Source organism: Vulpes lagopus, chromosome 8 (assembly GCF_018345385.1).
Source record: "Vulpes lagopus strain Blue_001 chromosome 8, ASM1834538v1, whole genome shotgun sequence".
Classification (NCBI taxonomy): Eukaryota; Metazoa; Chordata; class Mammalia; order Carnivora; family Canidae; genus Vulpes; species Vulpes lagopus.
Window position 1 is genome coordinate 10,717,277 of NC_054831.1, and position 24,525 is coordinate 10,741,801.

Below are 24,525 nucleotides of genomic sequence, written 5' to 3' on the forward strand. Positions count from 1 at the left end.
TACTGAAATAAAAATGTATTTGACCGAGCTATTTGAAGCATAAAAATGTTTCTTATGTATTACTCTGCTTCCCTTCAAGTGGGAAGGGAAAATGTTAGCTGGCCACAGACATGGTATGATGAGGTTTGGGCATTACAAAGGATTAAACTTCACGGCCTCATGGCCCAAGCTGGCCTTGTCCAGACTGTACTGTCTCTCTTCGCACAGACAGAAGGGTCTTTCGGAGGCTTTCCTAAGCTACAAACATGCAATTCACAGTATTCTTCAGTTGAAAGCTGGAATTTAAGCCTCATACAGGAAACTATAATGACATTTATTTTTTAACTCTTTTTTTGTAAATGATGAGGTCAGATTAATGGACATTTTCATGATTGAAGTCAGAAACATTGAAACATAAAACTTTAAAAAAAAAAAAGCCAGCTGCCTGCCTTATTGCCGTCCATGATTTTTGGAGTGGTTATAGAATATAAAGTGTTTGCAGAGTTTCTGAGTCACCTATTTTGAATTCTTGATTCCATAATCAGAATTGAAGTGCAAAGGTTTATTTGCCATTTTTGTTACCAGCTTCAGCTAACTTGAATTAGCTGTTTCTCCAGAAGTCATTTCCTTAAACAAATAAAGTTCAAGGAAGCACACTGGACAAAGAAGCAGAAATCAAGATATATGTCAGTTTTACCAAGACACACACACACACACACACACACACACACACACACCAGCACACTCACAGTATTCCTCATGCAGAAAGTCTTTTGAAACATGAGTATTTTAGTAATTAATCAGAATCATCGTCAAAGGAAACAAACATGAAAGTCTAGTATTTTATCCTTTTACTATGATAGATGTCCTCTCTCATATGTTTTGTTTCTCTTTAATTATTTTATCTAATTATTTATTCATTGTGTGCAAACTGCAGTCTTCTGAATTCCAATTTTCAAAGGCTTAACTTTAATAGTCATTTAATTGAAAAGCAAGCTACTTCTGAGGACTTGCCAATCTGTTAGAATATTTTAAATTGAGTCTGTAAAGGGCCCTTGGGATCCAAGCTATGGGGCACTAATTGGGATACATTCCTTGGGATAATGGCTTCATATATAGACCTAGAGCTGACCAAATAGACTGAGCCCAGTGAATTGGAAGTGACAGCTGCTTTCTGGTGCCATTCATCAAGTAGATAGTCAATCTAGATCTGTTCAAAGGAAGGGAAAGTACCTCTCCTCCCTTACCAGCTGGATTGGAGGACTAAATTCTCTAGAGAGTCATTCTACTTCCCTTCATCACATCATCCAGGATGTGTGTTTAGAAGTTGCTTTTGAGTTTTTGGGTTTTGCACTTTTTATCTATACTGATGGACTAAATTATTGGAAAGGCACAAACTGCTCAAGTATACCTGAGGCATCTGGAGAGGTGAAGTTTGGAGTTATTTATGGGTTTGGTTGTCAAAAATATGAGACGTGCTACTTAGATGTCTAGTTTAGATCAGTCATTTGCATTTTAAAATTAGATTCACTATCATTTATTTCTAGTAATTTTAAGCACTTCAACTGCTTTTCATCTCCTCTAAAATAATTGAGCTACTCAGACTGCAAACATGCATGTCTATACTTTTACTTTTTTTGTGTGAATGTATATGACTTTAAGAAAAGGAGAAAGGCAATTACTGGAAGTTTATTTTATTACTTTTTAAAAAAGCTTTTATTTATTTATTCATGAGAGACACACAGAGAGAGAGAGGCAGAGACACAGGCAGAGGGAGAAGCAGACTCTCTGCAGGGAGCCCGATGTGGGACTCGATCCCTGATCTCCAGGATCACACCCTGGGCTGAAGGCAGCGCTAAACCGCTAAGCCACCGGGCTGCCCTATTTTATTACTTTAAAGGTGAAAATTATAAGTAACCCTTAATGAAAGCCCACTTGAAGAGTTAAAACATAAATTACTACAATATTTTGTCTGTTTCTAATTTTATTTAAATTTTAGTTAGTTAGCATATAGTGTAATATTGGATTCTGGAGTAGAATTTAATGATACCTTGCTTATGTGCAACATGCAGTGCTTATCCCAAGAAATGCCCTCCTGATATCCATCGCCTATTTAGCCCATGCCTGTCCATCCACCTCCCTCAACCCTCAATTTGTTCTATATTGTTAAGAGTCTCTTATGGCTTGCTTCCCTCTCTTCTTTCTCCTCCCCATATGTTCATCTGTTTTATTTCTTAAATTACACATATGAGTGAAATCGTATGGCATTTGTCTTTCTCTGATTTATTTCACTTAGCATCATCTGCTCTAGCTCCATTCACATTGTTGCAAATGGAAGGATTTCATTCTTTTGGCCAGCTGAGTAATATTCCATTGTGCATATATACTACATCCCTTTATCAGTTGATGGACGTTTGGGCTCTTTTCCATAGTTTGGCTATTGTTGGTAATGCTGCTATAAATGTCAGGGTGAATGTACCTTTGGAATCTATAATTTTGTATCCTTTGGGTAAATACTTACTGGTGCAATAGCTGGGTCATTGGATAGTTCTATTTTTAACTCTTTGAGGAACCTTCATACTGTTTCCCAGAGTGGTTGCACCATTTGCCTTCCCACCAACAGTGCATGAGGGCTCCCCTTTCTCTGCACCCTCACCAACACATCACTTCCTATGTTGTTCATTTTAGCCTTTCTAACATGTGTGAGGTGGTATCTCATCATGGTTTTGATTTGTATTTCCCTGATAATGAGTGGTTGAGCATCTTTTCATGTGTCTGTTACCCATCTGTATGTCTTATTTAGAAAAATATCTGTTCATGTCTTCTGTCCATTTCTAACTGGGTTATTTGTTTTGGGGGTGTTGAGTTTTATGAGTCCTACTTTTTAAAAAAGGATTTATTTATTCATTTTAAAGAGAAAAAGAGACAAGGAGAGCACACACATGAGGAGCAAGGAGAAGGAGACAGAATCTCAAGCAGATTCTGCACTGAGCACAGAGCCAGGCATGGGGCTCAATCTCACAAGCCTGAGATCATGACCTGAGCCAAAACCAAGGGTTGAAGCTTAATTAATTGTGCCACCCAGGTGCCCCTGATAATTTCTTTATAGATTTTGGATACTAACCCTATATCAGATATCTCATTTGTAAATATCTTCTTTTCTGCTGGCTGTCTTTTAGTTTTGTTGATAGTTTCCTTCACTGTTCATAAGCTTCTTATCTTGATGAGGTCCCAGTAGTTCATTTTTGCTTTCATTTCCCTTGCCTCTGGAGATGTGTCTAGTAAGGAGTCGCTATGGCCGATGTCAAAGAGGTTACTGCCTGTGTTCTCCTCTAGGATTTTAATGGTTTCTATCTCACATTTAGGTCTTTCATCCATTTTTAATTTATTTTATGAAAAATTCTATGCCAACAAACTGGGCAATCTGGAAGAAATGAATAAATTCCTAGAAACAAGCAAATGATAAAAACTGAAACAGGAAGAAATAGAAAATTTGAGCAGATCCATAACCAGCAAATAAATTGAATCAGTAATCAAAAATCTCCCAACAAACAAAAGCCCAGAGCCAGATGGCTACCCAGGAGATTTCTACCAGACATTTAAGGAAGAGTTAATATCTATTCTTCTCAAACTGTTCCAAAAAATGGAAATAGAAGGAAAACTCCCAAAGTCATTCTCAACATTACCCTGATTCCAAAACCCACTAAAAAAGAGAATTACAGGCCAATATCCTTGATGAACATGGTTCCAACATTCTCAACAAGATACTAGCAAATCAAGTCCAACAGTATATTAAAAGAACTATTCACCATGAGAAAATGGGATGTATTCCTGGGCTGCAGGGCTGGTTCAATATTGACAAATCAATCAACGTGATCCACCGGGTTAATACAAGAAAAGATAAGAACCATATGATCCTATCAAGTGAAGCAGAAAAAGAGAAAAAGCATTTGAAAAAATACAGAATCTGGTGGGTTTTTTTGGTTTTTTTTGTTTTTTTTTTTTTAAGATTTATTTATTTATTTGAGGGCAGACCGGGTGTTTCAGCGGTTTAGCGCCTCCTTCAGCCCGGGGCCTGATCCTGGAGACCCGGGATGGAGTCCCATGTTGAGCTCCCTGCGTGGAGCCTGCTTCTCCCTCTGCCTATGTCTCTGCCTCTCTCTCTCTGTGTGTGTATGTGTGTCTCTCATGAATAAGTAAATAAAATCTTTAAAAAAATTATTTATTTATTTGAGAGAGAGAGAAAGTGCATGTGAGCAGGGGGAGGGGCAGAGAGGGAGGAAGAGAGAATCCTCAGACTCCCTGCTGAGCAATGCCCACACTTGGCTCAGTCCCAGGACCCCAAGATCATTATATGAGCTAAAAATGAGAGTTGAATGCTCAACCAACTTATCAACCAGGCACCCATACAACATCCATTCTTAATAAAAAATCGTCAGCAAAGTAGGCATAAGTGAGACATATCTCAACATCATAAATGCAATATACAAAAGACCCACAGCTAATATCATCCTCAATGGGGGAAAAACTGAAAACTTTACCCTTATAATCAGGAACAAGACAGGGATGGTCACTCTCCTTATTGTTATTTTACATCTTACTGGAAGTCTTAGCCTCAGCAATCAGAAAACAAAAAGTAATAAAAGGCATCTAAATTGTCAAGGAAGAAGTCAAATTTTCACTCTCTGTAGATGACATGATATTCTATTTAGAAAACCCAAAAAAACACCACCAAACAATTGCTAGAACTAATACATGAAGTCAGCAAAGTCGCAGAATATAAAATCAACGTATAGAAATCTGTTACATTTCTATACACCAATAATGAAGCAGCAGAAAAAAGAAGTCAAGGAATCAATCCCATTCACAACTGCACCAAAAACAGTAAGATAACTAGGAATAAACCTAACCAAAGAAGTAAAAGATCTGTACTCTGAAAACTATTAAACACTTATGAAAGAAATTGAAGGAGACACAAAGAAATGGAAAAACATTCCATGTTCATGGACTGGAAGAACAAACATTGTTAAAATGTCTATACTATTCAAAGCAATATACATATTTAATTCAATCTCTATCAAAATACCATGAGCACTTTCACAGAGCTAAAACAAGCAATCCCAAAATTTGTTTGGAACCACAAAAGACCCCAAATAGCCAAAGCAAACCTGAAAAAGCAAAACAAAGCTGGATAGCACATACAGAAGAATGAAACTGGATGACTTTCTTTCACCAAAAATTTCTACAAAATTTAAAACCATGAAATATTTGCATTCATGTCATTATATTACATTACATTTACATTTATATAAACTGATAAGCTTTCATGTACTGTATTAAGAAATTGGGGGTGCTCACATGGCTCCACAAGTTAAGCATCTATCTGCCTTTGGCTCAGGTCATGATTCCAGAGTCCTGGGATCAAGCCCCGAATTGGGCTTCCTGTTCAGGTGGGGAGCCTGCTTCTCCTTCTCCCTCTGCTCCTCCCCTGGCTCATTCTCTCTCTCTTTCTTTCTCTCTCTCTCTCTCTCTATCATAAATAAAATCCGTTAAAAAAAAGAAATTGGAATTATGCATTGGATCCTAGTGGTTCCTTTGTATAGATAAAAATTGGTATTTCCTCATCCTGATTCAAGATCTTTGAATAAAAGAGATGCTGTTGTGTCTAGGTCTGTAAGTTCTCTCAAATAGCACCATTCATATTTAAGGACTTAAATGATAATGATTAGACAGTGGTTGATGTTTTTAACTTGCCTACATTTCTGCTTGAAATTTTTCTTTTTACTTCCATGTATGCACTTGGCTCCCTTCTTTATGTCCATTGGAATCATCCACTGGCTTTATGGTGTGTGATACCAGGCAGCACTCATACCCATGGTGTACATTTAGATCATTTAAGTCATTAGTTCTCTTGGGAACAAGAAGGACATCATTTCTTAATTAAATCTTTTATAGCCCTAACACTCAAGGTGTCTATCTGTATTTATATTTATCCCAAACATAAGTAATGAAGATTTAGAAAAAAATGATTTAATGTTTTTCATCAATAAATAATGTGTACATAATTAAATGGGAACAAAGATTTATACCAAGTAAATAAGATGTGGGTAGAAGTGAGAGTAGCTACATGCAAGGACCCAAATTTTGATCGCTTTATGATGTCAGAAATAGCCGCACTTTTTAAATATTCCACCTCAAATTATTAAATTTGGCCTTGTGAAATTGACATTTTTGTGCAAACTATGAACAGCAACTTCAAATAATTCAGCCTTATGGACAATAACCCAGAAATCATAAAATGTCACCCAGTATTCTCTGATGTTCTTTACTTTATATTTCATTTAGTCTTTCTAGAAATTCTGTAAAGTATTTTACTATCTCCCCCTTAGACTAGGATCTAGCAAGCACAGAGCTGGACTTTGAAGCTCAGCTTGTGTGTAGGCAAAGCACAACCCCCTGCCTCTTCTGCCTCAAAGACGAAAAAAATGTTTCAGCCATGTAAGGCGAGCACATTCTCCCAAGGGCCAGCTAAAGAGTCGACATAGATAAGTCATTTTCCATGTCTGGAATTTTCTCCATTGCTCTTTGGTAAAACTTACAGAACTTTAACACTCTGAACAATGATGTGTCCTCTACGTGGAAACCACAGTTATTTAAAAATATTTGAAAACGAGGTGGGTTTTTGTTACATAGCCTACTTGCTTCTCCAGTTCTTGATTGTTAGTTCTTTTATCATACTTTGGGAATCTGGGTTATTCCTGGCTTCCATAATTCAGGAACAGCCCTGTTTCCTCTGTCATGCTTTCATTTGAGCATACTTATCCAGATTAAGGATAGTTAAAGGTTTGAACTGAAATCATCCAAGAGTGGTATGAGCTTATTAAAACAAACAAACAAACAAACAAACAAACAAACAGTGTAAGTACAATGAATTTTGAGGGATAATATGTATAAAATCATCATATTTAACTTGATAATGGGAAATAATTTCATGTTTTGGCCATGAGTGATTTAGGATCAGCAAATAGATCATCTCAACTACCATCTCCCGAGGTCCATCTCATCTATCAGAAGATATGAATTCTCTGCCTCCTCCCCCCTGCTCAATAGATGCTCTACATACCCCAGAAAAATATTTTTCCTATTAAACTTGTTAATAGATTTCCGTGGCTTACTTGCAGTAGTCAAAGTGAAGAGTTGAAAAGTCATCTTGAGTCAAAAATAAATCAAAGGTTTGATGATGAATAGAGAGCCCTTCACCATCATCCGTGACATCTGTAATGATTCATCTGCTTGATGTTTGATCAACATTCGGCTTTTCTTTGCTTGTACTATTCCAGAGCATGACTCCCGAGAGCTCAGAAAATTATCTCAGCTCTTTATGTATTAGAAATCTAAATAACCTCTGTGAGAGAAAAGTAAGACAGGTGGAACCAAGTCTATCATGTACTCCTTTTCCCTTCAATTTAAAATACAAACAAAGTAAAACTACCAGATAAATTCTGTTCCAAGGGAAATTTGACTCATCTGTGTCCCCACCATCCTTGGGCACCATTTTTCCTTAAAACTACCCCTTTCAGTGGAAGAAGAGGACAAGAGAAACCTCTCATCACCGAAGAGATGAGAGATGACAAAATTATGGTCAAAAGCGTGTGTGTGTGTGTGTGTGTGTGTGTGTGTGCGCGTGCACACAGATTCCAGAGGGGAGGTAAGTAGAGGATCTGTGAAATAGGTGAAGGTGATTGAAAGGTACAAACTTCCAGTTATAAAATAAATAAGTGGGATCCCTGGGAGGCGCAGCGGTTTGGCGCCTGCCTTTGGCCCAGGGCGCGGTCCTGGAGACCTGGGATCAAATCCCATGTTGGGCTCCCAGTGCATGGAGCCTGCTTCTCCCTCTGCCTTTATCTCTGCCTTGTCTCTGCCTCTCTCTATATATATATGACTATCATAAATAAATAATAAAAAAAAATAAAAAAGTAAAGAAAAACAAAATAAATAAGTCACTATGTGAAAAGCACAAATAGGAAATATAGTCAAATAATATTGTAATAAGGGGGACCTGGGTGGCTCAGCAGTTCAGCTTCTGCCTTTGGCTCAGGTCATGATCCCAGGGTCCCGGGATCAAGTCCCACAGTGGGCTCCCCACAGGGGCCCTGCTTCTCCCTCATGTCTCTGCCTCTTTCTCTGTATCTCTCATGAATAAATAATATCTTTTAAAAAATAATATTGTATAAGTTGGGTGGTGACGGACAGTGACTGCACCTAGCATGCTGAGCATAGCATTGTCATGTGTAGAATTGTGGAATCAAAACACTGTAGAAAATTTTATCAGGGATCCCTGGGTGGCTCACTGGTTTAGCACCTGCTGTCGGCCCAGGGCGTGATCCTGAAGTCCCGGGATTGAGTCCCGCATTGGGCTCCCTGCTTGGAGCCTACTTCTCCCTCTGCCTCTGTCTCTGCCTCTCTCTCTCTCTGTGTGTCTCTCATGAATAAATAAGTAAAACCTTAAAAAAAATTATCATTCACCCAAAAACATATCAAATGACTGACTCTGGTTATATGAAATGTCCAAAATAGGCCAATGTGTAGAGATAGAAAGATGAGTGATTGCCTAGGGCTAGGAGGAGGATTTTGGAGGGAGAAATGGAAATTCATTGCTAATAAATGCATTTCTTTTTGTGGATGAAGAAATATCCTCAAGTTGGTTGTGATGGTTGCACAATTCTGTGAATATAATACAAACCATTAAAGTATATTTTAAATAGGTAAGTCACATGGTATGTGAATTATATCTCAGTAAAGCACATCTTTAAAATGGAAATATAAAATAAATATAGTGTGTTCTTCAACTGGTAAATGTATATCAGATATTGTATATAAGTATATCCTTTTGTTCTCAAAGAAATGTCTTTGGAAACAACAAAAATAGTGGGAAAATGAATAATTTTCTTGAGTAGCATACTTACTCTTTATCTTTTTTTTTAAATTTTTATTTATTTATGATAGTCACAGAGAGAGAGAGAGAGAGAGAGAGAGAGAGAGAGGCAGAGACACAGGCAGAGGGAGAAGCAGGCTCCATGCACTGGGAACCTGATGTGGGATTCGATCCCGGGTCTCCAGGATTGCGCCCTGGGCCAAAGGCAGGCGCCAAACCACTGCGCCACCCAGGGATCCCTACTCTTTATCTTTTAGATTAGCAATAAAATTGGTTTTATGTATGGCTAGTTAAAATGCCTGGCATTGTTTAGGAATTCTTATATCTTTTACTGAGTCTCTCATCACAAACTGCTTGAATAATTGCCTTCAAAACAGCAATTCAAAGATATTTTTAAAAATATTGACAGGTTAGAGGCACCTAGGTGACTTAGTGGTTGAGCGTCTGCTCGGGTCATGATCCCAGAGTCCCGGGATGGAGTCCCACATCGGGTTTCCCGAAAGGAACCTGCTTGTCCCTCTACCTGTGTCTCCGTCTCTCTCTGTGTGTCTCTCATGAATAAATAATAATCTTGTTTAAAAAGAAAATAAAATATTGACAGTTTAAAAAGCAGAAATTTGACAGTCTCCAGTGAAAGTAAAGCTCTAGATTTCATTTCGTGCGATTACCACAATCATTTTAAAGCAATAATAACTGGACACAATTGCAGTTATCATTCCAAATGTTGTGTGTCTGACATCATTATGGCATAACAACATTGATGCATAAATCGCCATGTTAGTTATCATTGATCTAAAATACTAACAAAAGGAAATACCATATTCTTTCAGAGATAATTTTGGTCCAGGGTCCTGAATCTAGTAGGAGCCTTTTGGTTGGGGTAAGAAAAGAGGCATTTTTTTCTTCAGATTTCTCAATCAGCATTTTGATACCATCAAATTAAGAGATCCCATCCTCTCTGCATGGCCAGATGGCTGCACTGTTAGAAGCTGCCGAAGGAAGGGATGAGTTTCCTCTGAGATAAAACTTAAGTATATAATTGATCATAGTAAACATTCAGATGCTCAGATTTTAAAGGCAATTTGACATCATGTTTTTTATTAACATTTTCTAAGCAGGACCTCCATAGAGGATGATTGCCTTGCCTTCACAGGCGGTAGCTGACTTCAGGAGAGATGAGAAAGTACCCAGCAGATGTCAGAGGCCCTACCCTCTGGACCACACGCCTGCTGACATGCCACCCCTGGCTTAGCCATTTGCCCCTCCTGGACGCATAATGCAATGGCATTTCTCAACTATCACATTAATTATCTGAAGAGTCCATAAAAAAAATAAAACTGTCCACACACAATGAGAGTTTTCCCTTGGCAGTCATCATCAGTTCTTTTTCTGTGGTTTTAATTCAAAATGTCAAACCTGAGTTTTGTATAGACATACAGTATTGTTTCTGTCTTATACGTTTTTGTCTCACCTAAATGGCTTTTGTCTGACTTCTACAATAAATACATAATAAATATTTAAAACCATTTAAGTACAATTAATGCACAAAAGGTGCTATGAATTACAATCCGTTTTAAATTATTTATTTTTTCTTGTTTTACTACATTTTCTTTTTTTTAAGATTTTATTTATTTATTCATGAGAGACAGAGAGAGAGAAGCAGAGACACAGGCAGAGGGAGAAGAAGCAGCCTCCATGCAGGGAGCCTGATGTGGGACTCAATCCCAAGTCTCCAGGATCATGCCAAAGGTGACGCTAAACCACTGAGCCACACAGGCTGCCGTTCTTTTTTTTAATTTAAATTCAATTAGCCAAAATATATTACATACCTAGTTTCCAATGTCATATTCAGTGATTCATCAGTTATGTATAACACCCAGTACTCATCACAACAATGCTCTCCTTAATGCCTGTCACCCAGTTACCCCATTCCTCCTCCCTCATCCCCCTTGGCAACCCTCAATTCACTTCCTTTTTTAAAAGATTTTATTTATTTATTCATCAGAGACACAGAAAGAGGCAGAGACACAGGCAGAGGGAGAAAGAGGCTCCATGCAGGGAGCCTAATGCAGGACTCAATCCCAGGACTCAGGGATCACGACCTGTGCTGGAGGGCAGAGGCTCAACCACGGAGCCACCCAGGTGCCCATCAATTTTTTTCCTAGAGTTAAGAGTCTCTCATGGTTTTTCTCCCTCTCTGATGACTTCCCATTCAGTTTTTCCTCCCTTCCCCATGGATCCTCTGTACAGTTTATTATATTAACTTTCAATGTTAACCTTTTTCTCACAATTTCTTGCACCAAAATACATCTCTCTTTTTTTTAAGACTTATTTATTTATTTGAGAGAGAATGCATGGGGGTAGGGTCAGAGGGAGAAGAAGAGAATCTTAAGCAGACTCCATGCTGAATGGGGAGCCTGATGGGGCCTCGATCTCAGGACCCTGAGATCATGACCTGAGGTGAAACCTAGAGTCAGATGCCTAACCAACTGTACCACCCAGGCACTCCTACTTCAGAATATATCTTATATCACTATTTACTAAAATTCTATAGTGAAATTTAATTTTTAAACAAGCTTACATGATTCTCTATTTATGAAAAGGAACTTATATGAAATAATTGGTATTGCTTGACTAGATAACCCATAATACTAAACAGAGAAAAACAGCATTATCACCTATGAACATTAAAATGGTTAGGATGTACAAGTAACTTTGGAAGAATATTCCGTTAGCATAAACACCAAAATCATAAAGTGACATCATGTTCTCAATTATACTTATTCTTCCAACATTTTATTTTAAAACTGTAATAATGACAGAAGAGAGGCATTTGCATTTGAAAGGTACATACAACCTCATAATTTGCTTTGTTAAGAAGGCAAGAAAAGAAGTGTCTGTGTTCTCCCGGTGATGGTTTGTGTTTCCATCTGCCTCGGCTGAGTGTGTCTGCAGTTGGTCTAAACAAGGACATGTGCAGACACAACATGAAATGTAGGTTCTGTGAAGAGAAAGAAGCTTCCATTGCAAGAAAAGTGTTAACACCTTTTACATGTGTTTATTACAAATTGTGGTTCTCAACATTTAAGGTTTTGTTTTTGTTGTTGTTGTTTTGTTTTATTTTATTTTGTGTGTGTGTTTTTTTTTATTTTAGCAAATCCTTATTCACAGAACAAAGAAGCCAATCTAAGTACTTTAAATAGTACCAACTTCTGGATTAACATTAGCTTGGTTAATTCTATAACTTCTCCATCTATTCCCTTATATCCTTACTGGAAGAAAACTTTGTTTATTGACAACATCGGAATTCACGACGTAAATAAGGAAAACAATTATTACAGGGATGACACCTGTGATAACGGAGACAGTGCTTCCACTCCATGGGTGCATGTGCCTTTATCAGCATTTATTGAGCACCTACCAAGTGCCAGGCTTTGCTAAATACTAAGAATTCAGGGCTTGCCTTCATGAATAAATAATCTAGGGAAGGCTGAAGGGAAATGAACTATGTTCAAGAGATTATTAAGTAAACTCACATACTTAAAAAATATTTCCTCGGATCATTTGGTATATTTGGATTTGGACACTTGGGCATTTTACAAATCACTCCAGTGTGACATGAAGTGTCAACACAGAGAATTCACATCTTACTCCCAATTGGTTGCTATCTCTGACATACAGCCTCAACCTCCCTGACCACAGAGTGCTCTCCAGAACCTGAGGGGACCCCTTTTGACACACAGCCCATAGAACCATAGTGTGGAGTCTCCCTGGCTTTCATATTTTTGACATAGAACACTCACTCTAAACCCCTAGAAGTGTATTTTCAATTGCCATTACTAAAAGTTTCCTTATAACCTCCTGTGGTAACACAGGGAGCAGCCTCACCTGTTCAGCAGCACAAACCTCTCACCCCACACCCACCATTCCCCAGCTGTTCTGAGCACATGCTTTTTCTCATTTTTGGATTTCATCCATTCATTGTTTGTGCCATTTTAGATATGTCCTGCCTCCTCCACCTTGAATCCAGCCTTCTCTGCAATGCCATTTGTGATTGACCTCGTTCTCCCACCTTCCTTCTCCAGCACGTAGGCCTGTCACTTCTGTAATACTTAATATTGTACTTCATAGATTTAAGAAATGTGTTCTGCCTCCAGACCATAACTCCGTGAGAGTAAGAACAATACCTGGTATTGCTTGTCTTCAGAACCCAGCATCAGAACCATACGTCTCAGAAACATGGAGCTCTTTGTTCTCTCAACTTCCACAAACCTCTCACCCCACACCCACCATTCCCCAGCTGTTCTGGGCACAAGCTTTTCTCATTTTTGGACTTCAGTGTTGGTGGGTGCCTCAATCTCAATAAGATCTCAAGGTCACAAAGAGTGAACAATAAAGAGAGCGATACCATTACATGGACCATTTTAGCAGGATGTGGATTTACTGTAAAATCATCAAAGCTGAAAATTCAGGGCTCATCTGGTGCCCACGCCACTCTCCCAGGAGCTCACATGGTTATATATATTTTTGTGAAATTTTCGAAAGGAAGCTATTTTAACTACAGTTATCTCTTTCCAATTAGATTCCCACTATATCTTATTATGTTGAGAGTCATTGGAGTGACCCACAAACATGTGTGGGGTCTGGCTTGGAAATTGAGTGTGGTTGTGTTTACATGAGATAAATTTATGTGGCTTGAGGTCACTTTAGTGTATAGTTAAAGCCATTGCTGGCCATGCCTGTGAGTAATGGCTCTCAGGAATATTTTTACCATTGACAGTGGGAACTCTGCCAGACATTGAGACATGAAGGTATCAGGTCAGAAGTGGTTTCACAATATGAGATATGTCCTACTGTTTCCAACACTAGAAATATGTAGAGAGTGGAGAGAAAACAAGATCTATGTGCCAGAAACTAGTCTGTGGAGAATTCTCCCAATCAGACATGTGAACTTATAAACACAAGACTGGGTTCTCATTGATGCCTGGTCAACAAAGAAGTTCTCTCCTGCAGGAAATTTACTTGATAGCCTTGAAAATTATAATTGCACCATATGCTTTTTAAAATTTTTAATGGGAATCAAACAAAAGAGAATTTATCCAAATTCTCACGGTTGTAGAGCACAAACTTGTAATAATATTAAGAGTGAGTACGCCTATAACAACTCATATATGAAAGAAATTTTAGAGTGGTTTCCCACTGAATTTGACAACAACTTGGAAAGTGTACAAGATATTATCAATAAAAGTTTGTGAAGCTGAAAAAATCAACTGAAAATATTAAGTTAAGACTGAATTATCTTTCTGTTTTGTTTAAATAAAATATTATAAAACATCTGCCATATGAAAAGTCGATCAAAGAGTATGGAGCCAAAAGCATAGGGAAAGAGTATTGTGGAGATGTATTGAGCAGGGGATTAAATATCATTTTTCTGTAAGTTGTCACATTTGTGATATTTGTCACCCTTTTTAAATTTGAGACTTGTTGTGATTTCTTTTCTTATCCTAAATAAATGAATATTCACCTTTACATCTAATTTAGAATTTCAGTTCAGTTTGCTTTTCCTCTTCTTAAAGAAGTTCTTCAAAAATTGTATATACATCAGGTCCTAAAAACCTGGATCATCCTCTACCACCAAGATATGGAAAGATATATGTGCCAAAGATGAGCAAGTGATGGTTTATCTCTGATTCTGTTCCAGTCTTGACCTAGCTAGCAAGTGTGGAGAATTTCCTCCAAACGTAGCCAGTTTCACATCACAGCCCAGAATGAATCAAGAGAAGAAAGTTCATCTCAGAGAACAAAAGACCGTATCTGAGGACAGAGAAGTAATTACTATAGATGCCTTTTCTTGGTCTCTGCATTATCCTCCCCCCCCCCCCCGCCCCGTAATAGAAGATAAGAGCCTTGGGTGCCAGGTTAAGATAACGCACCTTTCTTTAAGGTGAATGGAAAACTGTCTAATCAGTTAGTAAATGCAGTCCCAGCTGCACATTATTCAGAGCCCCTGAACATGAACAGATACTAAACCAGTTTCCCAAGGGCAAAGTTCCAATTATTGTATGAATATTCACAAACTGTTCTGAACCATAAACTCCTTCCAAGTACCATCTACTATCCCTGCCTCTCTTTGTGCTACCCCTGAAGGAACTCACGCCTGGTTCTTAGTTAGCCATCCTATTAAACCAATGGAGGAGAGCCTCTGAGTGAGAGTGTGGATGGCAATTCTTCCCCCAAATGCCTATCAGGTTATTCTTAACAAGCAGATACTATAACCTAGAGATATGCTGCAAGGATATGGTGAGTTCAGAAAACCGGAGAATCTTCCATTGAAGGGAATAAATCAGTAGTGAGCTTTACACTTTTGCAATATATAACTAGTGTAGTTCTTAAAGGCTCACCCCAAATCTTCCAATAATGTTCTTTGACCTCAAAAAGAGAAAGGATGGACTCTGAGAAACCATAACCCCAAACAACTGAAATTGAAAGGCCCCGTATGCTTCTAAGCACTTACATAAGTCCAGACATCTGACTAAATATCCAGATAATGTTATCAGCGTTATGTGAGCAAATCAACTTGAGTAAAAAACTTGAACCACTATGTACACCTGAAACTGATGTAGCATTGTGTGTCAACTGTACTCAATAAATAAGTAAATAAGATTTAAATTAAATTAAGTTAAATTATTCATTAAAGGGAAAAGGAAAATAATATATCTCACTTCTTTATGTTTTAAGTTTTCTTCTCCCTATCTCCATGCGAATGTTCATAGTAGATTTTTTTCTATGGGCTGTGTTTGAAATTTAAACTACAATTTTCTTCTTGTTGTTCTGAATTATTTTTTATATTGTTGCTCTTGGTTTCATACTCTAGCTTATTCAGACATTTATCTAAGATGGCTAAAAAGAGGGAAAGTATACAATGGGATTAAATAAATTAATGAAAACCATGAAACAAAGAGGAGCCATTTATCATGCACTGGTTCGAAAATGAGAGAAGAAGGGAGAAATGAGAAAAAAAGAGAAATGGAGATAAATGTTTATTGCAATTAAAATCAGAGGTTTAGAGTACATAGTATCTTTTCTCCTATTTTTGAGATTGGATAACCCTTTATAAGTCTGAAGATTTTGTTGGGACTTACATTGACTTGAATACAGAGAGAACATTCTCTTTGTGGGGCCATGAACAGAAGAGGGCGTGCGGTGGGGTCAGAGGAATTGTGACTAGGGTGTGAGTGTTTTGCACAGAAGCCCAAAGGTACAGTGGCTGTTTCTGGGCCAGACCAACTGTACGAACCTTGCAGGACTCTCAAATATTTTGCCCCAAATGGATTCCATGCTTTCTTCTGAAAGAACTGCCAGGTTTTTCACTGATTTGGCTGTTTTGGGGCTTTTTCCTAGGTTTGCTTCGTGAACCTGGATGTGAACAAGGATGCAAGCAGCACAGAGCACCTGCAGCAGGTAACCCTGGGAACACAAGCTCTCCAGGAGCTCATAACAAAGGCTTGCTGGGCCAACCAGAGAGCCTACATGACTTCATCTATAAATGGCACTCATTCAGTTGGAGACTCTTTGGTTGGGTGGCTTCACCACAACCCATTCCCTGACACCTCCCATGCAGGTTGCCTTCCTTGTATTCGTGAAATTAGCTTTCCCAAGATAACTGGGCTGCTCTCTGAACAGGTGCTTTCCCCTGCCCCCAGGCCCTGCTAGATGCTTTCTCCACCCCTACCTCCTTTGTTCTCAAACAACCTGCCTGAGATGACATTTCCAAAGTTTTTCCAAACCTGCTTGATACCAGCCAGCCCTTCTCTGTGGCTTTCAGGTCTGGTCCTCCTGCTGCTTTGATCAAACGTTTTGTCTCTAACTTTGGTTTCCTAGTCTTAAACTCAACTGGGGCTCAAACTCTTGGCATTCTGCAGCAGCTACATATTCCAACTCACAAGATTGAGATGATCCTGATGTAAATCCTTGAGAGCATGCAAGTACTTGAAGGTCCCCTCAGTCCTTTGGAACTAGAGGCAATAGGGGGTCTGATAGGAAGAATTGGTGTGATGTGGTTATCCTTTCAATGCCCAAAGTTGAAGATGGTTTGACCTCACTATTTGGTAATGGTATTATAGTGGTGTGATAACACACCATTTGCAGCTTTGCAGTCGGAACAGTAGGCCTGTGATTACTGTTATTCCTGTAATGTTTTTTTCTTGACAATGCTGCACCTGGGTTGGAAGCTTCTCAAACCTAATTGCCCACACAGATTATCCGTAATAGATTTCCACAGAGCTTCAAATATCATTCATCTGTGTAGTACTGGAGGGATTTGGGAGGAAAAATTGTACATATGCTTTCATTTAATGGACTTATGGTGCAGACAGAGTTTGTCAAAGAGACAGCAGGAGAGACCAAAGCAAGTTGGCATCTTGGACTGTGTGTTTGAAGATTTATATGAGTGATTTGAGACAGTCTTCTGCTATGGCTAAGAGTAGAAACTTAGCACTGATTTAGCTATATGAGCGTGTGTAAACTAATCTCTGGACCTCAGACTACTTATGTGTAAAAAGGGAAGTAATAATGATACCTAATCCATATGGGGGTGTTGTGGGAATTAAGTGCACTAAGATGTAACTTGTACAGTCTTTAGCATAGCACCTAGTACATAGAGTGAAATGAATATTGGAAATTATTATTATTGATACTATGATTATTGACTCTGTTAGAATAGATGATGATAGTCAATAAGTCTCTTATTCCAACTATGAAAAGGATAACAATCCTACTATGTATACCTGTGCTGTAATAGTAATTAAATGTCTACTTTGGAAAATTTAGAACTAAAAAGTTTTTAAAGCTTTATGGTTAAGTAATTTTCTATTCCAATCTAAACCTTTATGCATCAATTTCATACAACCTCTTCTAGTAATAATCTTAGTATATTATCTAATCTATCATTTGTATAAGTTATATATTATTTTTGCAAGTAAATAGTTTTGGGGTAGTGCTTTGGAGGTGAAAAGAAACCATCTAAACAAACTAATCTCTTCCTCCACAGAAATTGGTCAATGTTTCACCAGATCTTCCAAAGCTCATCAGCTCCATGAATGTCCAACAGCCCAAAGAAAATGAAATTGTCCTTCTAAGTGGGTTAACATCTGGAAATATCCAGGCAGATTTTGAAGTTTCACAGGTAAGAGATGTAATCTGTTGATAAGATATTCATTAGTGATAGGTTATCTATGGTCAACTCTTGGCACAAGTCGTTATGAACTTCAAATAGATGCTACATGTAAGCTCCCATAGCAAAAGACTTCAAAATCTCTTTGTAATCAAAAAGTCTTCATTTGTATTTCTTCTGAATATGCCACTCAAGAGTTTGACAGAGCTTCTTTTACCTCAACTCCTAACATTTATTATCTTCTCAAGTTCATGATGCTAACTTGCACTTAAACTAGAGCAGACACATTGGGCACAGAATGACTAGTTATCTTGGTTTTCTTCAAATCTATTAAATAATAAAAAACAGACTCATTTTATGTTTCTCAAACAATACCAAAATTCTAATTCATACCGTGTGGTCCCAGAATCCTAGCATTCCTTCTTTCTTCTTATATTTATTTCTTAGGATATACCAAATGAGCCAGGCTAATAAATACAGGATAGCAACCCCATGGACAGAAAATGAGTTTCCTCGAAAGACTAAAGTGAGTTAGTGAGTGAGTCCTTAGAGAGTAAAATTCCTAGAAGAAATGAACATTACTGGGATGCCTGGGTGGCTCAGTGGTTGAGTGTCTTCCTTTGGCTCAGAGCGTCATCCCAGGGTCCCGAGATCGAGTCCCACATCATGTTCCCCACAGGGAGCCTCCCTATCTCTGAGTCTCTCATAAATAAATAAATAAAATCTTTTAAAAAAGAAATGAATGTTACTAAAAATAAAGCAGGAATTCAGATAATATTACTCTCATTCAGTGCACAGATCTTCATTGTTATTAGATGAGTCATTATTTGAAGACTAGTTTTTACAACTATAAATTGTTTAGTTGATTTGCAGAAACAAATATAAGATTTCTAAAGGCATACTATTTCGAAGATTGTGGATATTCCCAAATAAGTCATGCTGATAGTGACATATAATATAGCTACAGATTAAAATGTTGCACATTTGTTTTCCTTCAATTGTTCTTTCTTGGGTTCTAGTTTTTATGGAAAATTTTAAAACATTCTTTTATTTTTTAGTTCTTCCAAATGTCAAAAAACTCAGATACCTACCCACTATTTCTTGCATCTACTCCAGATGCTTTGTAAAAATTTGCACACAGCCTATTACAACTTGGTAATCAAGACCAGAAAAGGGGGGGATCCCTGGGTGGCTCAGCGGTTTAGCACCTGGCTTCGGCCCAGGGTTGAAGTGGAGTGGTCCTGGAGTCCCAGGATCAAGTCCCACATCAGGCTCCCTGCATGGAGCCTGCTTCTCCCTCTGCCTATGTCTCTGCTTCTCTCTCTGTGTGTCTCTCATGAATAAATAAATAAAATCTTAAAAAAAAAAAAGAAAACCAAAATCCTCATTAAAAAAAAAAAAAGAAAGAAAAAGACTAGAAAAGGGGCACCCAGGTGGTGCAATCAGGCCTCTAACTCTTGGTTTCAACTCAGGCCATGATCTCTGGTGTGGTGATCTTGGTGTCATGGGATGAAGCCCCACTGTGCCCTCCCTCGGCTTCATGCTCAGTGTGGAGTCTGATTGGGATTCTCCTCCTCTCCCTCTGCCCCTCCTGCTCATTCTCTCATTCTCTTTCTCTCTCTCTCTCTCTCTCTCAAGTAAGTAATTTTTAAAAAGACTGGAACAAAATTTCTCCTGGTCAATCTAATAACACATTTTCTTAGTGAGATAATTCATCACCTGAAAAGAGAAAACAGAAATGGTCCTAGTGCTTTCTCTGTATACTGGGCAAAGGTATGATGACCAATAGGAGTTTTCAAATCTGAGTTTTAAAACAGTATATCTGCACCAGGCCTATTAGGATTTGTAATTAAATATGACAGAAAATTAGATTATGCATAAAAATAGTATAGCTAATAGGTAGATTGTTAGTGGGACTTGAACAGTGTCATCAGGACATGGATTTTCCCTTGTGGCCTCTTTAGGGCTTTCTCTCTCCTTACCCCACTATCAGTCTCTTCCCAGGAAAAGTCACTATCCCTTTGGGTTCAAGTTGAGCAAAAGTGAGTTGTCTCCTCCATATGGTTCCCAGCAAAAGTCGAATTGTGTTCTATTGGTTCCCATGTGCCATATGCCCATTTCTGAACCAATCACAATGGCCTGAGGAATGCAGTGTTCCAACCGGCAGGCTGGGTCACCTGCTTGGATCACCTCGGAGTTTGAGGTCAATTAACTCCATGTAAATCACTTGGATTGTGAGTGAGCCAAAACATGATGCCCCACAGGGTATGAGAACCAGAAGAAGACTTAGTGATGTTTTGTTTCCCAAAATAAACACAGATGTTAATTGGGGTCAGGGAAAGTCAGATTGCCCAGGACTCATTAAGTATCATCCATCAAAAACATGCTTAACATCCTGCGTGCTTTTCCTAAGAGCTATCAAGAATTGTCTGTGAGCTGTAACACTCTTAAACATTTCATTCTTCTCTGTCCCAAGAGTCCCCACCACTTCTTACATACCCCTTCACCCTTCTGCAGTCTCCCAAAGCCCTACCTCATTTTCTAGGTACCACAATCCATGTTTTTTTAAATCCATGTGTTTTAAAAGAGCAGTAATTTTAGGGCAGTGTATCAATATTGAATCCCATGTTAGCCAGCCATACCCAGTACCTAACTGTTCACGGATAGTCTCAGTGTGGCTGTCCTGCCTCATGAGAGTTAGTTACCTGTTAATCCACAAGTTAAAATGGAGCTATTGGCCAGGGAATCTTGAGCTGGGTTCTTAGGAGAAGTCTAGATCAACCCCCAGGGCAGAGCTATTGTTCCCAGTGACCCTGTGAAGAAGGGAATCAACAAGCCACTTGGCACCTTTGTGCCAGGAAATTACAACACCAAAGATTTTCAGTAGTCCAGATGACAAGTGACCTCGCTTCTCTCAACTATAATTTCCTATTCTGTAAAATGGATATTTAAAAAATATATATTTTCTTCATTCTCAGAGACTAGTCATAGTGATTTAATAAAATAATATGAAGGCACCTTGAAAAGGACTATTCAGATGCAAAGTGGTGTGTTTTCTTTCCATGTCCAAAAAACTGAAGGAAGGTAAAGTAGAAGGAAAATGTTATTTAAAGCAAAATAAGGCATGCCTGGGTGGCTCAGTTCGTTCAGTTCTGACTCTTGATTTTGGCTCAGGCGAAGATCTCCCAGGGTCGTGGGATCAAGCCCTACATGGGGCTCTGCGCTGGGCGTGAAGCCTGCTTAAGATTCTTTCTCTCTCCCTCTCCATCTTTCCCTCCCCCCTTTCGTCCCAAATAAATAGATGATAGAGCAAAATAAGATACCAGGGTAGACTACTGGGCACACCAAGAATAAGCATCCATTTACAAACTGGCTAGGCTTATCCGGGGAAGAGAAGTACAAGGATATTGTCACAAGGATAATGTATGTAGAGAGTGCTCCTTCTGCCTCCTGATGAGTTTCATTATCTATGAACAGTTTTCTCTTTATTTATTCATGCCTCCATCTTTCCAACTCAGCAAATGACCCTACTGCTTTTTTTATATTGCTACATTATTTTGCAGTTAAATTGTACGACTCAGAAAAAATGTAAGGAAATAATCATAATGTACCTCTGTTGTTCCTGTGTAAATATTTTAAATATAGTAAACCTTTGTTGAATGAATGAATATACTATATACTATAAGTCTAGCATTTTTCTTCATGCTGAGGATACAGTAGTAAATAAGTTGGACATCTTGCTTTTAGAGAGCAACTTACTTAGTCTAGCATTCTCTTTGACCTTATTTCTTATGGATATTATTAAATATATATGAACACATGCGCAACTATCCATACATATGTGTCTCAAAAGACTAATGAATAGTGGGGTGCCTGGGTGGCTCAGTTGGTTAAGTGTCCCACCCTTGATTTCAGCTCAGGTCATGATTTCTCAGTGTTTTGAGATGGAGCCCGGTGTCCGGCTCCATTCCGAGTATGGAGCTGCTTAGGATTCACTCTCTCTCCCTCTCCTTCTATCTCTCCCCCCTCACATGCTCTCTCTATATATAAAAAGAGAAACTAATGCATACATACCAGTGAACATCAAGTGAGAAGTTGGCATAACAGTTATGTTTTCCTTCTCCAAACAATTCTTAGTAGAGCCTTAGTATAAGATTTTAAAATATCTTAAGAAAAATCATCATGAGGACAGCCAATGGCCAAGTAAAATACTAAGTGAAAAATACAAGTAAAATCAATTATTTTTTCTTTCTTTTTTTTTTCTGTTACCAATCCCTTTTCATTTTATTTATTTATTTATTTATTTATTTAATAAATTTATTTTTTATTGGTGTTCAATTTGTCAACATACAGAATAACACCCAGTGCTCATCCCGTCAAGTGCCCACCTCAATGCCCGCCACCCAGACTCTCCCACCCCCTGCCCACCTCCCCTTCCACCACCCCTAGTTCGTTTCCCAGAGTTAGGAGTCTTTCATGTTCTGTCTCCCTTTCTGATATTTCCCACTCATTTTTTCTCCTTTCCCCTTTATTCCCTTTCACTATTTTTTATTTATTATATGAATGAGACCATATAATGTTGGCCTTCTCCAATTGACTTATTTCACTCAGCATAATACCCTCCAGTTCCATCCACATCGAAGCAAATGGTGGGTATTTGTCATTTCTAATGGCTGAATAATATTCTATTGTGCATCGAAAGATAAATGGATAAAGAAGATGTGGTTTATGTATTCAATTATTTTTCTACAGAAGAAAATTTTTTCTGAGAGGCTTATTATGTACAATAATAAGATCTACACCTATGTCTGTCCTTTCTGTGAGGAGAACACGTAATTTTATTGGGCATGCATGAGTTCGAGGAGGTTCAAGTGCAAACCATCCTTTTCAAATTGCACATCCTTGGTTGATATTGGAGTTTTGCTGATTAGACCAGGAAACCATGGAGAGAATTGGAAAGGACACAGGAATTGGAGCCCAACGGGTCTGGATTTCATTGCTGGCTCTTGCATTTTATATTTGTGTAGCATCCAAATGAGCCTTTCTGTGCCTCATTTCTCCTCTAGAAGATAGTAATGGCATCCCATAGAAACTTCATAGAAATAATGTTTGCATTAAAGGTAATAAGATATTCAAAACATCTAATAGACTACAATAAAAATTATATAATAATAACTACCATTATTTTACAGGCTGTATTGTTTGGCCTTCATTTACCTAAGACTCCTAGGATGCTTATTTACTTTGAAGAACATTGTTCAGAAAATATATTTTCTCTCTATGAATGCAATAACCATAGAACATTGCACATTTAACACAGTCCTTTCTCTAAGTTTATTTTGAGGTATTACTTAACTGTTCATGTTGATTTGTTAATATCTCTTTTGAATCCTGACACAATATATAAAACCCTAGGTCATATATATTTAATCTGAATGATATGAAATGGCCAATATGCAACCATTTTTACCTATAAATATGGTGCCTTCATTATTTTTATTCATGCTTGATCCACTGGTAGTATACTGTGCCCCACCTCCCAGTCCCCACCCCCCATCTTTTTTTTTTAAAGATCTTATTTATTTATTAATGAAAGACGCAGAGAGAGAGAGGCAGAGACACAGGCAGAGGGAGAAGTAGGCTCTATGCAGGGAGCCCGATGTGGGACTCAATCCTGGGTCTCCAGGATCATGCCCTGGGCTGAAGGCAGTGCTAAACCGCTGAGCCACCTGGGCTGCCCCCCAACCCCCATCTTATTCATGTTTGTACCTCCCACCATACCTTGCATAAAATAGACACCCAGAAAGTATCTTGTAAATTTCAAGTTAGTGTATTATGTCTGAATTCAGTGGAAATAAAATTAATCAAGCCAGCTACTGTTACTCTACAGCAGTAGTTCCTCGTTATTGTGGGAGATCTCAGACCCTTTGTGCATTTCATTAAAAAGCTGTAAAATCGGGGGCAGCCCAGGTGGCTCAGCAGTTTAGCGTCCCCTTCAGCCCAGGACGTGATCCTGGGATCCCAGGATCGAGTCCCGCATCCTGCTTCCTGCATGGAGCCTACTTCTCCCTCTGCCTGTCTCTCATGAATAAATGAATAAAATCTTTATTTTAAAAAAAGCTATAAAATCAGCACTTCTCAAATATTAATTCATGTGGAATCACAAAGAGATTTTTCTTGAAAATTCAGATTCTGATTCAGTAGATCTGAGATGGATCCTGAGATTATCCATTTCTAACAAGCTGCCAGGTGGTGCCAAGGCTGCTAGTCTACAACCACGCTTTGAAAAGCAGGGTTATGAACCCCCTTCCTCAAGAAACAGACCTAATTACCTAAGCATGTAGATCAATTCTGTTTCTGAGCCCCCTGGACCCCTAGGAGAATGATTGGATTTTTCATTTTATAATCACCAGTCCTGGAATTACTCTAATTATAATAT

The 24,525-nt window shown here is 38.4% G+C and overlaps 1 protein-coding gene across 2 annotated transcripts in view; it reads left to right on the forward strand.

The window, feature by feature from the left end:
• LOC121498245 (SPHK1 interactor, AKAP domain containing) overlaps window positions 1-24,525 on the forward strand; it is a 170,721-nt gene that overhangs the window by 112,880 nt on the left and 33,316 nt on the right. For both annotated transcript variants that reach the window (XM_041768351.1, XM_041768352.1), the window contains exons 4-5: window positions 16,316-16,375; window positions 17,964-18,098. In XM_041768351.1, the coding sequence (XP_041624285.1) occupies window positions 16,316-16,375; window positions 17,964-18,098 (195 nt within the window). The remainder of the gene's footprint in view (window positions 1-16,315; window positions 16,376-17,963; window positions 18,099-24,525) is intronic.